General features: G+C 36.4%; 2 protein-coding genes across 7 annotated transcripts; one reads left to right on the forward strand and one right to left on the reverse strand.

The window, feature by feature from the left end:
• Positions 1–774: 774 nt before the first annotated feature.
• Positions 775–5,755, reverse strand: LOC134542103 (uncharacterized). The gene is made up of 2 exons (XM_063386049.1): positions 3,672–5,755; positions 775–3,372 (listed from the first exon to the last, which is right to left on the reverse strand). Exon 2 carries the CDS (start codon positions 3,345–3,347, stop codon positions 1,488–1,490), a length of 1,860 nt encoding a protein of 619 aa, XP_063242119.1. The 5' UTR covers positions 3,348–3,372; positions 3,672–5,755; the 3' UTR covers positions 775–1,487.
• Positions 5,756–6,087: 332 nt separating this feature from the next.
• Positions 6,088–17,675, forward strand: LOC134541959 (uncharacterized). 6 transcript variants are annotated; one of them, XM_063385719.1, is made up of 5 exons: positions 6,088–6,105; positions 10,795–13,102; positions 13,506–13,679; positions 14,435–14,614; positions 17,039–17,675. In XM_063385719.1, exons 2-5 carry the CDS (start codon positions 10,901–10,903, stop codon positions 17,231–17,233), a joined length of 2,751 nt encoding a protein of 916 aa, XP_063241789.1. In that variant the 5' UTR covers positions 6,088–6,105; positions 10,795–10,900; the 3' UTR covers positions 17,234–17,675. The 6 variants fall into 6 exon arrangements, with proteins under 6 accessions (XP_063241789.1, XP_063241792.1, XP_063241791.1 ...); XM_063385722.1 differs by lacking the exon at positions 6,088–6,105 and adding an exon at positions 6,210–6,442; XM_063385721.1 differs by lacking the exon at positions 6,088–6,105 and adding an exon at positions 6,515–6,649.
• The last annotated feature ends 1,501 nt before the right edge of the window (positions 17,676–19,176 follow it).

The raw sequence follows: 19,176 nt of genomic DNA on the forward strand, positions 1-19,176 counted from the left end.
GATTTGTGGAAAATGGAGTTGGGTCATAAATGATTGGTCAAGATAAAATAAATTTAAATTATTTACCATGATTGATAATATAAGATTTTTTTTTAAATATTTTTTTAAAAAACAACCTCTCATCACCGAACAAGCACGGTGCTACATTTGTAAAATGTCTGCAAAACTAAGTACCTACCTACTATATCAGTAGTAGTTTAAAATCAGTTTGGTCATTTCCAAAATGTCTGAAGAACATTTCAGACTGTATTCAGTGCTTTTTAGATTTTTAATTCTGCTATCCTTAAAATCACAATTTACCTCAGAGCCCAACTTTTAAATTAAAATGGGCATTAAAACAAAAAAAAATTGGAGTGCTAATAGCTACTTAATAATGTAATGATTATTTTTTTGTTGCAAAAAAATCATTTAGTTTTTATAATAAATGAATAAGTGTTAGAAAAATAAATTAGCTAAATGGTTAAATGATAAAATGAGTAGTCCATTTGCAAACAGTGTTATGTCCTTGCTAAAAAAAGTTGTGGGAAATCACGAAAAACTGTGGCAGACAAAGAAATGGTTTTAGATATGCAAATATTTTTTTATAACGTAATAGTAAATAAAGGAAACGGGATATCCATGCCATAAAAATCATATTCAATTATAAAAATTATAAAATTGAAAAAAACATTGGACAAAGCACTTTTTGCATCTGTGGTGTGGACATAACACATTTTGCATATGTGATGTGGAATTAACACATTTTGTATCAGTCCGTATATTAGGTACTGTAACACATTTTTTTATTAAATTCATACAAGGGATAAGTTTTATAGTTTGAAGATATATTTATTATTAATGAACATAAAATATTAACCAATATTGACTTTGATTGCTAAAAATATGATGTACAGTCAAGTCCCCATACTTGGGACAGTTTTGAACTTTGAACTCAAATAAACATAATAAATTAAGCTTTAAAGCACAAATAGTGCATGACTTGTTTCTGAAGGACTTTAGTACTTTTTGAATAATTAAATGTTTTTTCGAAAAAGCTTTCCCTCTCCTCCCCACCAGTGAAAAACAGTGTTGTCCCAAGTAAGGAACCACTACCCCTAACTTGGGACATCATGTGTTTCACACAGTGTACCATGCTAAGAAGCCTGTAATTTAACATAGGACAACATAATTTTGTTTAAAAAAGAATGGCTTACAAAGTAGGCTATAAAGTAATGGTTGGAGATACATCTAGACACCCAACATGACTATTCACTAAACAACAATTATTTGATAATAAATATAGCCTAGTATTAATATTTCAATAGCTTTGCTTACATATAAACAAAACAGTTATGTAACATTTCAGTCTTTTTTTCCAGTCTTTTTGATAGGAGGAACTCTGCATCAAAATGCATTTCAAAAAAGAAACTTGAATCGTCCTCTATTTTCGCTCTGGGGTGTGATCACCTTTTTAATCCTGTGAATAGGAACACCATCTTCGATATCCTCTACAGTTGGGAAAACAAACCGTCTTTTGATCCTAAATAGTTTCTCATATAGCTTACTTTGTATCTTGAATTTTTCTTGTCTACAATTTTGCCAATGAACACTTTCTTACATTCATATTTTTTCCCTTTGTCATAAGTAACTTCAACAACAACAAAATCATTTTCTTTCATGGAGGTCGCTGCTTGTTGTCCACAAATATCAACAGTTTCTATTGGTTCAACATCTTCATAAACCATTTTCTGCTCACTTAATGTTTCCCTCTCTAGCATTTCTTGAATGTCATCATCAAACAGTGTCGAGAAATCTTCACCGAATGACGAGTTACTATCATGTAGAGAAATTTCGCAATCACTGTCTTCAGAAGTGTCACTTTTCTGCTTCATTTTCATTTTCTTAACTGATTGTTTTAAAATATTTTGACACAAACCTCTCTTTTTCTTCACTTTGGACTTTTCCTTCTCACCCGTGTTTATCTGCTGCTTTGTGGTTTGTTTACTTTTTGGCTGTGAACGTTTCTGCAATTCATCTAGAACATCTTGTGCAGCCAAGCTTTTCCCCGCATTCACGATTAACTTTTTCTTTCTTTGCTTTACACCTGTTTCTTTTTCACGTGATTGTTGTAAGAATGCCTCAAATGAAGACTTCAATGCTACTGTAGCAGTTACTACATCACTTTCATTTGCAGATGATGTGCTTGGCAAGCTTTCAAGAACCTTCTGCTTGTCCACAGGGAAAATGCCACTCTTCTTAAATCCAGATTTCAAATTTGTGGAAATGTTATCACCAATGGCATCCAAAGTCTTTTTCAAAAGCCTAGGGAACTGATCTTTTCTTACTGACCCCTTGTTTTTCATCTTCCATTCAGTCAACTGCTTCCGCCATGCTGTTTTAAGAGGGCTAAAAAAAGCCAAATCCAAGGGTTGACATATGTGGGTGCTGTTGGGTGGCAGCATAATGAAACGAATGTTGTTGTCAACACATAATTTCAGAATTGTTGCAGAAATATGGCTGGCCAAATTATCACCTATGACAGCTTTTGGCCCATCACCTAACCGTTTGAGGTAAGGTAGAGCAATTGTTAGGAACCAATCCTGAAATATATTGCCCTCGAACCAACCTGATTTGCTCCTATTATATCTTGTGCCAGGGGGTCCACCTTCAGTCCATGTGTCATATAAGTTCTCAGCCTTGTACACCACATAGGGTGGAAGTGCCACACCACTAGCTGAACCGGAAAACATTACAGAAAAAGTTGACTTAGTGAAATCAATTATTCTTTCTGGATGTTTACATTTTCTTCTTACAACCACTTTAGCCTGTCCAGGGTTGTCCTGCATACTCGTCTCATCGTAGTTCAGTATAGCTTCTGCTGGAACATCTGCCAGTGAAACAGACAATTCCTCGAAGTATGCCTGTATAGCTTCAGGAGTAACTGCCGCCCGGGATCTTTTAATGTTAGTACACATTCTATATTTCAATTGCACACACTGCCTGGCCAGAAAACATTTAATCCACTTTTTTCCTGGCAAATTGTTTTTGAAACGAGGTTCGACCATGCCCTTCTTGTCCAGGTATTTTTTGATTATACATCTGATGTCAAAAGCTGTAAGGGGAAATCCCCACTCCCCTGCCAAAGCCAAGTATTCAGCGATCTGCTTTTCTTCTGTTTCACTCAAAACAGGAGGGCGACCATATGGATGTTGCTGTACATTTTTAACTTTGCGTTGTATGGATGATTTAGGGACTCCAAATTTTTGTTCTGCTTTTCTATAACTCATGCCATCATTAACAGCTTTAGCAGCACGTTCAAGAGTGTCTTGGTCAAAATTATGATAAACTTTTTTAACAGCTGTAGCCATATTTCCTCAGTGATCCATACAGAATCTGAAATAAACAAAACATTTTAACTTAACCTCAAAACAAACATTATTTTTTTAGTAACCTAACTTGGGACACTGTCCCAAGTTAAGAACCCATGTACATGTTTCTGTAAATATTTTTACAAGTATAAAATGGATTACATAAACAATATATGCCTTACTAAACTGGCTAAACGACATATCAGACATAATGAATTGCTATACAACATGTGTCAGAAATTACAATGATAGCTTGTGAAACCAAAGTTATTCAGGCAAGAAAAAAGTAGTTTTTATAACCAAGTAAAAAACAATTTAACTTACCTCTAAGAGTGTACCAAATCTTTATATACACACACCATGTGATAGCTACACATCCCCACTACAAAGTAAACATTTCTGTTACAGACTGACAGAGTGCTATCAGGTATGCCAATATGAAAAATCAATCATCCCAAATTGTCCCAAATTAGGGATATGTCCCAAGTATGGGCACTTGACTGTATCACAAATAAATAAATGGAACAAATTTTTTGCAATCTGCTGCATAAACATACACTCATTGCCTGATGTTTGCTCCTCGTGTACTTTTCATTAACATGTTAAACTGTATTATAAACACTAACTTACACTTTGAACTAGCAATAAATAAAAAATAAAACAAACAAAATAATAGAGTTTGTCACATTTTCCAGCGATCTACTGCATCAATTATGCACAATCATTGTCTGATTCTGTATGTCAGTATGTTTTATCAACTTGCTAAACAGTCTTGTAAAACACTGACACTTAGGACTAACAATGAAGTATTACAAAAATAGTTATAGCCAACGAACCCAGGCTTAAATCTGAATTGCGACATCTTCTTCTGGAAGTACATCAAAGTCGGAATCATTTTCAACTTCTGCAGCATCTTCATTAGCGTGTAGAACAGTTTTGTAGTACTTTAGCCTTTCAACACTTTCCCATTGTTCGCCATAATGTGTCATCAGTAACCTGCATACATCGTCCCGTTTAGGTCTTCCAATTTGAATACCCTTCGCTATGGTTGTTGGCTCCAAATTTCTTGCACGTTTTCACCTCTTCACAATGCTCTTCGGTTCTCCAATCTCTATTCTGAAATGTGGCTCTCCCTGGACTACTACATTCCCGTCTTTGGAGCGAGTGAGAATCATCCTTTTGGACTTTTGGAATTGGAAATGCCATGAGCTTGTTGGTTTCAGAACATCCTCTGCTGCTGATTTCGAGTCATAAACAGAGCAAGTATCTCCTAGATGATTAACAGATCCAAATTTACTAATCACAGTTTCATATTCTATAGGGGCAACAATTTCTGGAATCTTCTTAAGAGCACGCTCAATTTTTCCAAACACGCGATCTGGCGGGATGAAGGAATATCCAACAATGGGAAACACCAAAATTACTGTCTTCAGTGGCCGACTTTAAGTTCTGTTTTCAGATCACCTATTCTCTGATGGTCTGTACAGTTTTTGATTACTTCCTTCAGTCGCAAACAAGTGGAACAGCAATATCAGTTGCAGGTATCACAAAACTGATGTAGTCAGTAACATAACTAGTTCTAAAATATTCATACGTCACATGTAAATCTTCTTCATGAACTTCATTATATTGCTGCCACATTGCAGTAATGCTCAAACTGCTAGGGAGATACTGCTTTGCTACAGTTTTTGACCTGGTGTAGTGACTCTGTATGGGTTTATATGTCTCAATGAAGCTCTTAACCGATTGTTTCCTTTCACCATACTTCTCACTAGTGTCACCACCTCTTTTTTCTTTAGGCAGAATGTCTTCCACCAAAAATTTCTTACATAAGTTCTGAAGTCGTGATCTTCTGATTTGGAAAACCTCTAGGAACATTTGTTTGCATACATGTACGTTTACTGCTCGGCCCTCACGTTTTTTTGGCAGATAATATTTTGTTGTCACTGATTTGTCAAAATAATCACTGCGGGATCTTTTCCGGGCTGGTGTCTCAACTGTTGCATATTTAAAAAGAAACGAATTTTGTACTTGCCTGTCGGGTTCCTGGTAGAAGTTCTGGTTCGTTCTCCTTGCATCCTGCATTGTTATTTCGCTGCATTTGAATCGTGACTTATTAGGATTTTGACAATTTATACGCTTCAGTAAACCCTTTGCGGAATATCCTCAACAATAACAATCATTAATATTACATTAGCAAACATCAAGATAAATATTATGATTGTTAATTTGCGTAAATTGGTTTTAAAACAGGATCGAACAAAAATACTAACTTCATTCTATTAGCTTTGTTTCTTTTCCACGTACTTTCATTCCTCCTTTTTTTCCGTGACCTTCCTGGCCTCATTAATGTTTTCTACTATGTATTATAACTGCAAAAAGATAGTAAACTTTATTTTGAGCAACTAAATAATACGATCTCATTGTCTTGACAGCTGATACACTGTTGCAACATTGGCATGGACACAATATTAATTCTCTTCACAGACATTGTAATCACAAAAATGTCTTTTAACATAAATAAAAATATTTCCATTACATTGACAGGACCATAAAGTGTACACTATATTAATATCTATACCGCATGAATGTGAAAAGAAAAATTCGGGATATAATCAGGACATAACACCATATGCAACAGTAAATAAAATGTCTATGACTTATACATTGGACATAACATGTTTTGCAGACATATTACCTGTTGGACAAAACATGATTTGCTACTCAATCACAGAAGGACATAACATACTTTGCATCTGTAGGTAACTTTTAACATTGATTTTAATAAGGTTTTAACACATTTTGCAGGAATCTGTTTAGCTTAGCCAAATTCGGACTTCCCAAGGAACAACATAGGGCAATAAAACATTTTTTTATTTTTGGTGGACATAACACTGTTTGCAAATGGACTACTCAAATAACAAGATTAAAGTAGTATATGTATACAAATATGTAATTATTAGATGCTTGAATTTCGCGGGCTTTTAATACACATGCCACTGGGAGCACTGGTTCATATAGCTTTTAACTACTAATGCTGCGTACATTGAAATATAAATTATTCGCTTCTAATTAAATATATTTATGTTAAAAAGGTAAGAAATATAAATGGATAAACGTTATGTCTACCTAAAAAATATTATGTTATGAAAAGAATATATTTATTTAGTATTGGTGGCACTGGTAATTTATATTTGTTTCTTTTTGTGTATTAAAGTTTTGCGCGTTTTTATTTTTGAAAAAAAATATATCATTTTGTTAATTTGTGGTTGCATTATAATTTTAATAGTTACGGCTGATTAGTAAGTTAAAATGTTTTTTGAAAAGTATTAGTTACATAATTTGTGCTGTTTACACTTAGACTGTGGTGTAGGTGTTATTTGAGGTTATGTTTAAATTTATATATTTTTCCGAAAAATGCGACTGTTCTTTGACAAGGCCTCCACTCTTTTAATATAAGACATTTATATGTTTCTATTTCCTCGTGATAATACCTAAATAAATACATGAAGAGTTATTTTTAGCTCTAAATCGTGATAGTTCCCGGAAAATCTTATAATTATGTATTCTATACATCTACATATGTTCTTCTCTGTGGCACTCCTCCTGTGATATATCTCAGTTTAATACTACCTGCATTATAAAATAAGGTGAAGGTAGAGTTTTACAGTTATGTGCATAAAGTCTTGAGGCAACAGACCACTAGAAGAGAAGTGGGCAATTAACCACTTGTATGACGAAATCAGAGCTCATAAATTAAAATGCGTGTAGAATAAAGAAGCGTACCTTGGACATGATGCTTCATCAATCGTGGTCACAAAGTTTACTATGTAAATGAGGGTACCAGCGAGTCCTTAAATAACCTAGGCTCACGAGGGTAAGAGAAAAAGGCAATTCTGCAGATGAGCGGCTTCCAAGAAGTAAGGCAAATAATTTCATTGAAAGGTATGTTAGTTTAGGTCAGATACATAAATAATACATAAATATCATTTACTATGTAATCTAACCAATCCGATCTTTCGCTTACATTATTTGCCTTTTTTCTCAGAATTGAATTGACGGTTACGCTTGCAATTGGGCTTTCACCCGGTGGCAAGAATCCTGCCCATTCACCCACTTCCCCCTCCTCCTTAGCATTCTCCCCAGATCCTTTGTATCTTTCATCCCTACCATCTCTGCAGAATTACCGAGAATAGTACATAACTTTGGAGTTTGTGACATTCTATGAAACATATTTTAAAGTTTTGAAAATTGTGTTTTTAAGTACTGCCTATGTTGGTTAATTATTCTTTTAATGCATTTTTTTTGTTTAGTTAAAACTGGACTCTATTTTATACTTGATTATGGAAAATATTCCCCACTGCATGAAGGGCACACTTGTCTAACTGCCATTTTATTGTTTCAGTTATTCTAAAGGAAAAAAACCCTCTTTTCCATAAAAAAAATCCCAAGATGCTTTTTTTAAATTTCTTTATATAATTTACAATCACCATCTACGAGGGCTTCATGATACAAGTAATTTACCATTAGTTTACTTGGTAATTGTTCCGAATCACATATTCTAGTTTAGTCTTTGATCCTGATAGCATGATCCTGTGGTACATTTTTTAATTTAGTTCTTTGAAAGATCCTGGAAATAAGGAAAATATCGCAATACAAACTAATTATATCATGTTTTTTTGGGATTATAATCTTTGTATTTAACTGACGATCATAATAATTATTGTTATATCACAGGTTTTTGTTGGCTTCAGGATCTTTCCATGTACAAAATTGAAACAGCAAGCATCATGTACCACAGGATCATTGTATACATGATCATGCCATCGGGATCAAGAGATTAACTTAGATACGTAATACAGAACTTTTACAGTTTACTGTGTTAACGAATGTTATGTGGACAACATTTAATGCTGATGTGGTAGAACCTTTCACGTCCTTAACATGCATGTCGATAGTGTGTGCCTGGGCATCACTATATGTTTACTGGGCACACGGACCCGGCGGAGACTCCTTAAAAGGGTCGTGACTTCGCCCATGCCCTACTATTTAAAACTTCCTCAACCCTTACAGATATAGTCCGCTCTGTTTGTCAGACATACTTACATTTTGAGTGGGCTCTTAGAGGCGTCCCACATGCCTGCTACCATAAGTCGATATGTGATAAAGAACTGAACACATCTCTCTGTGATCACGTTTTATTATAATTGTTTCCTACACACAGCTTACACGTCTTTTGCTGTACCTGTAAAAATTCCTGGTGGCACAAATTGATATGATTCTGATCAGTCACTACTGCGGTAGTTTTAAAGAATCTTAAAAGAGTTAAAATCAATTAGTTACACAGTCTGCCTCCTGAGGATAATAATGAAGTAATTTAGAACTTTTAAAATGAAACAATAGAAGAAATGGATCGTTTAAGGCAAACAATTAAGTCCTTGGGGTGCAGATGCTTCCTAATTCGGGTGGTGATGGTTGAAGACTGGGCCGGGTATCAGAAAATGGCCACTGACCATGTCTCTTCCCGCCGCAGTGATGACCATTATGAGTTACTAGATCCGTGCTGCTTACATTATGAAATATATACATAAAAGCAATTCACATAATTAAAACATGGTCAGAGCTCCTAACCCCAGGACTGGGTAGTGTGTTGTCCCTTTAAATTCATAATGCAGAAGGCAACGGTGGGCTATTGCAGAATCATATTACCAAGTACGCCTCAGTCGCGCTGTTGCCATCTCCCGTGGTGATCAGTGGGTTCCAAACAGCCTCTGGGCCGATCATCCAAACATCATCACTACAATAACTTGTGCATTTTAAAATGTCCATTCAAGAAAGTGTTATAAATTTAATTTAAATAAGTCCTGCACCATTTGGCTATGATAAGAATATATTTTATGTAATAAATTAAATAGCATCTGTGTCAAAACTTATACTCGTGTAGAAATTTTATTTTGAACACTAATATACTGTACAACCCCGGTTGATCAAACTGAAGGGGGCAAGCCATTTCATATCACAATTTTTTTTGGTTTAGCCATGAACATTTATTACCTACTATTTTTATCTAATTACAGTATGTAGGCTACACTTATGTTCTTTATTAAAGTTAAAATTACATTTTTGGGATCAATAAATTCCTTGGAATTAAGTACTTATTTTAAAAAAAAATCAGTAATTTTTGTTTGTTTACTGCATCAGTTCCAACATTTTCAAGCAGCAATGTCTTGCGCTCTCACCTTGCGATGATTCTCATGCAGTACAGTACGTGTTTCTTGAATTTTCGATTTCAGAGGCTTTTTAGATTGTGACATTCGATTAACTGGGGTTTTACAGTCTCATTAAACTGGTGTGTTGGATACTAGTAGATATTAAAAATACTTAATGTTGATGCTGATATTTTACATTCTTTTGTTTTTATGGTTGAGTAGGTCACACACTAAAATGTATGTCTGGGAAGAGACTATGAAATATTCCCTAAAATGTTACAAGTGAGAAAACAAGTCCGGAAAGGATGGTCCGATTAATTAATTTCAGTATTCGTTAAGTTATAGCAATTTAGTCCACAATTTACTCTCCCACTGGAGCTATGCTCGACTGTTCTTACCATGCACTTCTGTCTCGACACACTGCCTTGAATTAATCACTCATCCGCCACACACACAACACCCGGGTGCTTCGGTCCCCGATGCACCAATCTACACATGCAAAGTCCGCTGCTCGCAATCCACTATCCTCTTCACTTGACTACCTCCTGTGCCGGATTCGCAGTTCATATACCTCTCAGTCTGGAGCCCTTCGAAGTGTCGCATCATCAGCATCCCCGACACTCACAGCTTCGAGAACAATGGCTTCACGCACACAGGGCTCTGGGAATGTGTGAACCCTCGAAAGACAGGGAGAGAGGCACTGCTGTTAATCAGATTACCTCAGAGAGACGGGGGCTACTGTCCAGGAGGTGGGCCTCCCCTGCCGCCCTCCCCCCTTCTGTCTGGCCAGCGCGCCAGGCCGACTGACCTGCCACGTTGCCTCGCCTCTAGTTTCTTTATGGTATCAGAAACTATGTAATAAAATTATTGTTACGGATTTAACCGGAATACTTTTGATAGTTATATGTTTCCTCAATTAATATTTATTACAAAAGTTCAGGACAATTTTTCCTTTATTTGTTCTCAACACTTCAGTGTAATATTTTAGGAATCTTCATCGTGTTCTTTTTCTATCAGCAAGGCAATTACTATGTCTGTAATGTCTGTAACGTACAGAGAAATGACGTGTTGCACATTCCTGGAAACCAGTGTTACCTTCGCAACTGTGTACATGGCATTGCCACACTGCTGCAAATGCTTGCATGTGTAACTTAGATTGTTTTTATGTTAAGTTATGTAACAAATTATTGTTTTTTAACAATTTATAATTTATGCTTTTTTCTTCTTTTTTTTTTTAGAGTTTTCAAAGTGTGGTGGTTGGTCAGAAGCAATGATGCATGTCATCTGTAAAAAATTCTGGAACTGAAGATACTTCTGTTCCAATCTTGCTAAGATCATTGGGAAATGATCTTACAAACCATGGAGTCCCAAAATCTGTCTCAGTTAGTTCAGACCGAAGAATTTCTTCCAAAGTGTGCAGCATTGGCTGAAAACATTGATGTCAAAAAATGTAGTTCATTTGAATTAAATCCTTATTTCAGTGTGGGAAGTCTGCACAGTGACTTTTTAGACATTGCAGAGATGGTGACTGTATCAGATAGTGCAGTTACCAAATGTGGTATAATTAACGTTACTGAGTGTGTTCCCGAAATTGAAACGTGTAGTGATATTTATTCAAACGGTAGGGATTTATCTGTCGAGGAAACATACTTCAAACAAAGTCCTTGTGCAGATGATGTGCCTTTTGAGGTGTCCAGGCCTCAAGAAGTATTTCCTACAGCTGCAAATAATCCATGTGAATACACTTCGACAAGTGTCAATGAAAGTCCACCAGTTTTGAAATCCATGGACGTTAGTTATTTAGCATGCTCGGCGACAAGTGATGTTTTTATAGATGCAAAATGTTTTTGTGGTATTTGCAATGATTGTTGCAAGATGATTAAGTCAGCTGTTTTTCAAAGTAAAGAATTCTCTAACTTTTGTGATTTCCCCACAGAAATTGCACACGTCGTGGAAATAAGCACAAGTGTTGATCATAACTGTGATAACAAAATTTTGGAGTTCAATAGGGGAAGCATCAACACTCTTCAAGCACATGAGGCGACCAGAAGTTCGGTTTCTGTGCAAGTACGTGACTCTTTAGTGTTGCCAGATTCATGTTGTGGAACCTGTAAACTAGAGGTGAAAGCAAATAATAGCCTAATTTCAGCAGACAGTGTTGGCTATTTAAACTCCCAGGCCAACGATAAGTGGCTGACTTCAGTTGCTAAGGCTGACATGACACTAACACCTTTAGTTTTGGAACTACGTGAAAAGGGTGTAGAATCTAAAGACAAAATTGAAGCTGTGTGTTGTCTGACAGAATTCCAAAATAGTGTTGTAGCCAGCAGTACATTGAATATGAAAATGGAGAATAGTAGTATAGTTCAACCATCAGTTTTGGAGTTATATGAAATGAGAATGAACTCTGATAAAAAAACTGAAGTTGTGTCATTTCCAAAAGGTGTTGTAAACGATAAGAATGGCAGATGGAATGCAATAATGACAAACGATGCTTGTTTACAACCTACTCCAGTTTTGGAGTCTCGTGAAGTGGAGGTGGAATTAGGAGAGAAAGCTGACTCTACATGTCTGACCGACATTACAAATAATTTAGATGCTTGTAAGTTGAATTTGGAGTTGCGTGAATTAAAAATGAAATCAGAAGAGAACAATAGAGCTACACTGTGTCTAACAAGCTTTACCAATGACTTGAATGGTGAATACAGGTTGAATGCAATAATAGCTGATGATGTGCCAAAGCCTTTGTCCATATTGGAATCATTTGATGAAAAGCTGAAACCAAACGATGACCATGATTATTCGTGCAAAATTGTTGCTACAAGTAAAACTGATTATGATTTTAGGCTGAATGCAGTAGTAGTTGATGATGGTATGGTAGAGTTTCCTTCAGCTTTGGACTTTTACGAAACAGAGCAGAATGATCATACAGCTTATCACAGAAACATCAGAAATAACGATAATGATGAGCATGTACGAAATGTAGTTGCTGAAGACTCATTCCATCTGTCTTCTCCAGTTTCAAAGCCTCGTAAAACCGAAATGAAAAGAAAAGAGGGTAGGTCTTGTAAACGTTTTTCAGCTGATCCGGGCAACATTGAGAACTTTAATGCAAGCGATAATTTCCTCTGCTCAGTTTTCAAAAATTTAGGTTCTGGCATAGATAAATCAGACATTGAGCTAACCAAACACTTAATGCAAGGGCTGTGTTTCTTAACGCCTGTCAGAGACATTCTGAAATCCCACAGACTACTGAGCCCACGTACCGCTAATCATGCAGACATCTCTGGAAACAGTCTCTTCAGTGGCTTTGATGAGGTTGAGTGTTCTACTGGAGGTTCGAAGCATTGTGCTACAGGCATGGGAGCGATCAAGGTGGGAGACCATTTATTTGAAGAGCACTGTGGTCACTTTTCTGTTGGTAGTGCACACACAGCATGTAAGAACAACGTAGATGTGAGCTCGGGGAAGAAGTGTATACGTTTTGGCAGCGTCACCATTTACTATTTCCCACGAGCTCAAGGATTCACAGCAATTTCATCTGACGTAAGTATTTGTGTTGATTAAATTTTTTTTAAGGGACATATTCTGACTTTCAAAGGCAGAATTTAAATGTATTTATGTATTCTTAGGTTTATCTTTTAAACTGGATATTTTAGCATCATTATTTTATTTAATGTATTTTGTGTATAGGTAGTCAAAATGAGTGCTACAATAATGTAGTAATCATAAACTTGTCTCTCACTAATGCAATGTGGATTGAGGTCCAGGAAATTCCTAAATAGTGTTAGAGTTTATTTAAATTGTCATTTTAGAAACCCCCATTCTTATTCTCTGTATTTTTATGACACTCCAAAAGTTCTTTTTTGTGCGAGCGAGCAAGGTGGTACTTGGAAGGTCCCTGGCTGGAAACCCAACATGGCCGTCCTGATGTTTGGTTCCCCGACAGGGGGGCGTGGCGCTGGGGATGGAGGCCCACCACTGCGACGTTAAGCTGCTCTCGTCGTCGGACTACGCCGTGCAGAAGGATCAGCAGCTTCTTCGAGGCTCCCATCGGAAACACAAGAAGAAACGCTTGTCGAGTACCCCTGGTGTTGACTACGAGAGCCACCGGGCGGTACAGGTGTGTGCGTTTATTCACATGGACATTGTAGTCAGTCATGTGCATGTCCTTGTGAACTTGAAGCAAACAGGTGTAGCATAGGTTGGGTTTTCCTGAGCTTACTTTTGCACAGACTTAAGGACTTTTCACACAGTCAACTAAATACTATTTAATTCAGTCTATTAATTGTTATTTGCTGAGCCCAAATTCACATTGTCAAATTAGAATGAAAAACTTGTATCTCAAAAATTACTAACTTCACAAATTACGCATAATTTTGTGACAGCATGGTTGCCTAGTAGCATAGGTGTATTTTTTTCCTTTCCAGAGCACATAATTTTATTTCAGAAGTTTATTTATTTCTTTTTATTTTTCTAGAATTTACCTGCATTAAAACTGCTTTTTGATAAACATATTAATATTACAAATTTTTGGATGTTATTTCTTTTTATTTGACCAAATATGTCTTTATCATACCTCAAATTAATTAGTTAATTTTTAGTACACATAACTATAAGTACTTTTGTCTTACGGAATATTTTTAGTTCTTCTATGTTTATGGATGGATTATGTTTTTTTTTTTGTCCCTTTATATTTTATTACTCACATTTTGACTTCTAATCTCTGCTTGCATCATGTATTTGTCAATTTAAACAACAAAGCCTTGCACTGTATTAACAGGTACTGTTCTGAAAAAGTATTACACCTGGTGCTGATCTGATTGTTATGTACATATGGCGACTGTACCCGATTACTGTTTCCTCTTTGTCGAGCAGACGTTGTCGTCGCACAAGCGCACATCGTTGCTCCGCGCGGCCGGCATCCGCCAAGTGGACTACTGCGCGATCCAAGAGGCGGTGATGATCAACGCCTCGCGCCTCATGTGCGGTTGTTTCTGCACAGACGGCTGCGTGCCCGATGTATGCTTCTGTGCCCGCATGGAGATAGAATGCCTTGTAAGTAGTGGGAAATGTACTCTTTGTCTGCAAAATCGCTAAAACTTAACTGTCGGTCACTCTTTGCGTATGCTTCGTGACAAGGTTAATCTTAAATGGAAACTGTCTTGTACTAAGATCTTAAAAAAATATACTTATTACTCGCATTGAGACCTAGGTGTTGATGAAAAACAGATACGGTACAAGTGAGAACATACTAAAAATCCAAGTGAATGATTTCATTTACTTCTCTGCCAAATATACTGTGACCATAATAATACATTTACATTTCCTGTTACAGCTTACTATAATAAAGCTACTTTAAGTCCACTTAAGGCAATGGCTATGGGCAATGAGAATGGCTAAACGTCACAATCTATTTCTCACGTCCAGCGTTCAAAATGGCACTGTATTTCATCTTGAAAAATAGTTTGACTAGATTCAGCCTTACTTAAAATTCATTTACTGATCTTGTCCATGCTATATCTATGGCACTCTTCTTGTTTTGCTGTTGGGACTCGTGCATGCAGAGACATCCCTTGGCGCGACACGTGCTTGCCAGTAACTACTTCGCTGTTGAACTTAGTTCAGTGCAGTATTATACCACCATGTTAGTAATTGTGACCAGACTGTAGCTAGGAGACTGGAAGACACAGCTCATACAGCACCTGCAGCAAACTTACTGCTCGCCCCTGTAAGCTATGCCAGAGCGTAGCCCCGCGTGACTGGATTGTCCTGCAATCTAACCGTGGCTGGCAGGAACAGAATCCAGACCCGCACTGCCGATCTGAGCAAGACTATTGTACAGATATATGTACGTATATGTATTTATATGATTTATGTATTTATGAAGCCATTTTGACATCAGCAACCACCCCGAGACAGTGGACGGACCATCAGTGAGTACGTGTGGACTGTTTCACGGGCTGCAGTAGCGAGCAGTCTGAGTCACTGATCATGGGCGAGTGTCAGGCAATTCCTAAATATTGAAAAGGTTTCATATACGAGGTAAAAGATTTGAAGAAAAAAAAATTGGTTGTCTGTAAAGTCGGTTTACGGACGATAGTTTAACGTGACGTCATAACAAAACATTGATGAAATGATTGATCCAGAAGAAAAGGAAATATCATATTCGGCCTGAGACTGAGCCGTAATAGGTTTTTGCAACCAAACCATTTAGGCATTAAAAATATATTCTTTGAGGAAGAATTTTTTTTTAATATTTTCAATCTTTTGCATGATAAAATCTACCTCTTCATACTTTTATGAATAAAATTGAATCATTTTTATTGAATTATCACTATTTTGTATGGATACAAAGGAGTGAAATGAAATGTGCAATTGAATAAATAAATTTACTTTTATTTGCATTCATTAATTCAAATATATTTATTACTTTTGAAATGTTGCGTGCGCCATATTTATTTTTACAAGTACAAAAAATTATTTGCAGCTGCCGGGTTTCCATCCGACAACCCATGGTATAAGAGTTAGGTAGGCTAACCACACGCCTACGAGGCCATACTAAAGTAATGTAGTTTCAAATGTTATATATATATTTATAAAAACTTTGTTCACGGTAGGGGTATAATATTAACACGATTTTATAACAAATACGCATCTCAAATACCTACACCAAACTTATTTATAATGTGTTACAATATTTTTTAAAACATTGTGCAAAAGATCCCGGGTGTAATTTGAATTATTATGTGTAACTGTAAAACACCATTGTTGGTTCAAAACGTATTTGAATTTTCAACATTACTTTTAAATAACCGTACCGATTGTGCTGAAAATCGGTGGATGATGGTTAAATTACATAATAATAATTCAAACGACGAAAATATGATTGAAAAGTCAAAACGATGGTTGTTCCAATCGAGTGGAAGAGAGATGCCACACATGCGTACAATGAGCAAACAGAACACATCCGTAGTGGGACACTTTTTCGTGTGTGCAGCCGGCGTTCATCGATTTATTAGACGTTGTCACGTCAAAAATATATTTGAGGAAGACAAATTAGGAAAATTAAACATCAGCATTTTATTATAGTTAAATAAGAATATATTATTAATTCTACAATGCTCTGATGTCTTTGTTTAACATTTCAGGGATCTCTTCTCTCGAGCTCTCTCTGTCTATCTCTATCTCACCTAAAAATGTAAATATTAGGAATGGACCTGGTCAAATCCTTGAACCATCAAATCTTTAGAATTTGAAATATTTGAGATTAGAGGGAAAAACGATTCCTGGAAAAATGTTAAGAGGAAATATAAATTTAAAAACTCAAACACTGGCAAGTCTGAAGTTCACTAAGTCAATTTCTTCATATCCATCCTATTACAGTGTTCATAATTTTTTTACTCATGAGTAACACGGTGTCGGCAGTAGTCAACTGTGCTCCGTGCGACGAGCTAGCCGTCGTCACGCGGGGTGTTGCAGATTGACCGTGAGGGCTTCCCCTGCAAGTGCTCGGCCGACAGCTGCGGCAACCCACACGGCCGCACCACGTTCAGCCCCGCCGAGGTGCACTCGCACTTCGTGGCCACGCTGGCGCGGCTGCACGCGGGAGACACGCCCCTCCCGGGTGTCCCCTCCGAGGAGCCTCCGCCCGCCGCGGAGCTCCCTCGCCGGTAGTGGGCCAGTCGGCCGATCCTTGTGACGGGGCGGCGGGAAGCATTTGTGCGAGCATCCAAAGCCTTCAAGGGTTTGTAGTGTTTTTTTGTTTTTTTTAGGTGTGATTCGTGCTGTGAGATTACAAGGTTCATGAAACAGCTTGGCTGTGAATTGTTTTGTACTAATGATTTTTTTTTTTTTTTTACTTAGCAGATAATTGGATTTTTGAAATTTTTTTTTTAAGGATTGTGGTGTTTATAAAAAAAAATTATTGCAAATTATTCAATTTAATAAATGTATAGCCACGACGGCACCATTATTCATATGCCTAAAATTGTATAGCCGTATAAAGTTTTGTGTGAGGACCCCCTGTTTTATTCCGTTTGAAATTTGTACTTTGTTTCAAATTTAAATTTTTTCTTGTGAAATAAATAGAAAATACCTATATATACACACACAGAAATGAGTTTTTATTTCTTTGTACTTATCAATAATCATTATTTCATATACAGTAAAACCCTGTTAAGAAGTTTTTCAAGGGACTGGATGCTTAAAACTTCTTAACAGGGAAAACTTCTTAAAAGGGAAAAGTAATTTCCAACGTAAAAATCGATTTTACTCAAATGACATGTGCTGTATTCACACAAAAATACACTTACTATCATTTACATGCTGGAATAACGGAATAACTAATGACATATTTTTTTTAAGTAAATTGAATTATTAAAACTGTTTATAATTTAATAAGCACATTAAAATTAGTATTATTAAAACACTAGCAAAAAAAGCAATAAATGACATTTATTGTTTTAAAAAATATACGCAAATAATTCAAAGAAAGTAATAGCTGGCGGTATATGGTTTACTTTGTTTTCGTCACGTAACTTTAATTGGAAAATTGGTGTACTGATTGAACAGCCTCTAGTCCCTGAGAATGTAAGCAGGTGATTGGTCGTGCGGTGTGCGGCACAGGTTTCGAAGGTAGTTGGCGTTTCTCATTCGTCAGTTAAGACACGAATGGGGAAAATGTTCTGCAGGTGGAACAGCCTCTCAATCCAAACAAACGCAGGCACATAATTCGTCGAAATACACACAAGAAACAGCGTGTGGCGTGCGGCGCAGGTTTTGACGATTGTGCGCGTTTCTCATTCGTCTCTCGAAACGGCGGACAGATACAACAGCGTGTGGCGTGCGGCGCAGGTTTTTCGACGGTCTTATTCTGTTCAAATTAACTACCGTATTGGCCCGAATATAAGGCGACCTGCAGTTTCAGGAGGCCAAACAAATGTAAAAATAATTTTTGTAGAAATTAATGTGAAAATTCATTAGACATACGTTTTGTGTTGATAAATCCTTTTTGCATTTACGTATGGACCGCATTTAACTTTCCGTTTCACTTAAGCTACGTATTACTATTTATTAGTGTGTTAAACGTAACAAAGCAAACAAAGAATGCAGCTTGCCGGAACAAAACAAGTGGCTAGCTGCCATGGTGAAGCATACAGCCATGAATAACTTCGGTGACGTGACCGCGAATATTTCTCCATATTACTCTCTGACAGAGATCTGTCCTATGAATTTTAAAGAATAATCTATGATAACTATGTTGTTTGAAAGGTTTTTACATAAATAAAGCGTGGATTACTGTGAAATTATTAAAATAGCTTTTGAAGCAACGTACCAAATTCCTGCAAAAATGGCGTCTTCGTGCGTGTTCAGCAATGTTCGTTTTACAACAAAAAATATTGTGGAAAGACAGTTGCCAGCCTTGAATTTCTAAACATTACATCCAAAATGTTCTTAACATTTTATGTTTGTAAACGTAAACAATCGTTCTGAAAATAGTTGTGATATTTTAGTACAAATATTTCTGTTAAAAATCTAAAATTTAATTACCGTAAATGTTAACATGCAATTGTACACAAAGTACAAATATGAATGTGTAATAAAAGGTTGCAATTTTG

This window comes from Bacillus rossius (assembly GCF_032445375.1).
Source record: "Bacillus rossius redtenbacheri isolate Brsri chromosome 4 unlocalized genomic scaffold, Brsri_v3 Brsri_v3_scf4_2, whole genome shotgun sequence".
In the NCBI taxonomy this organism is placed as follows: domain Eukaryota; kingdom Metazoa; phylum Arthropoda; class Insecta; order Phasmatodea; family Bacillidae; genus Bacillus; species Bacillus rossius.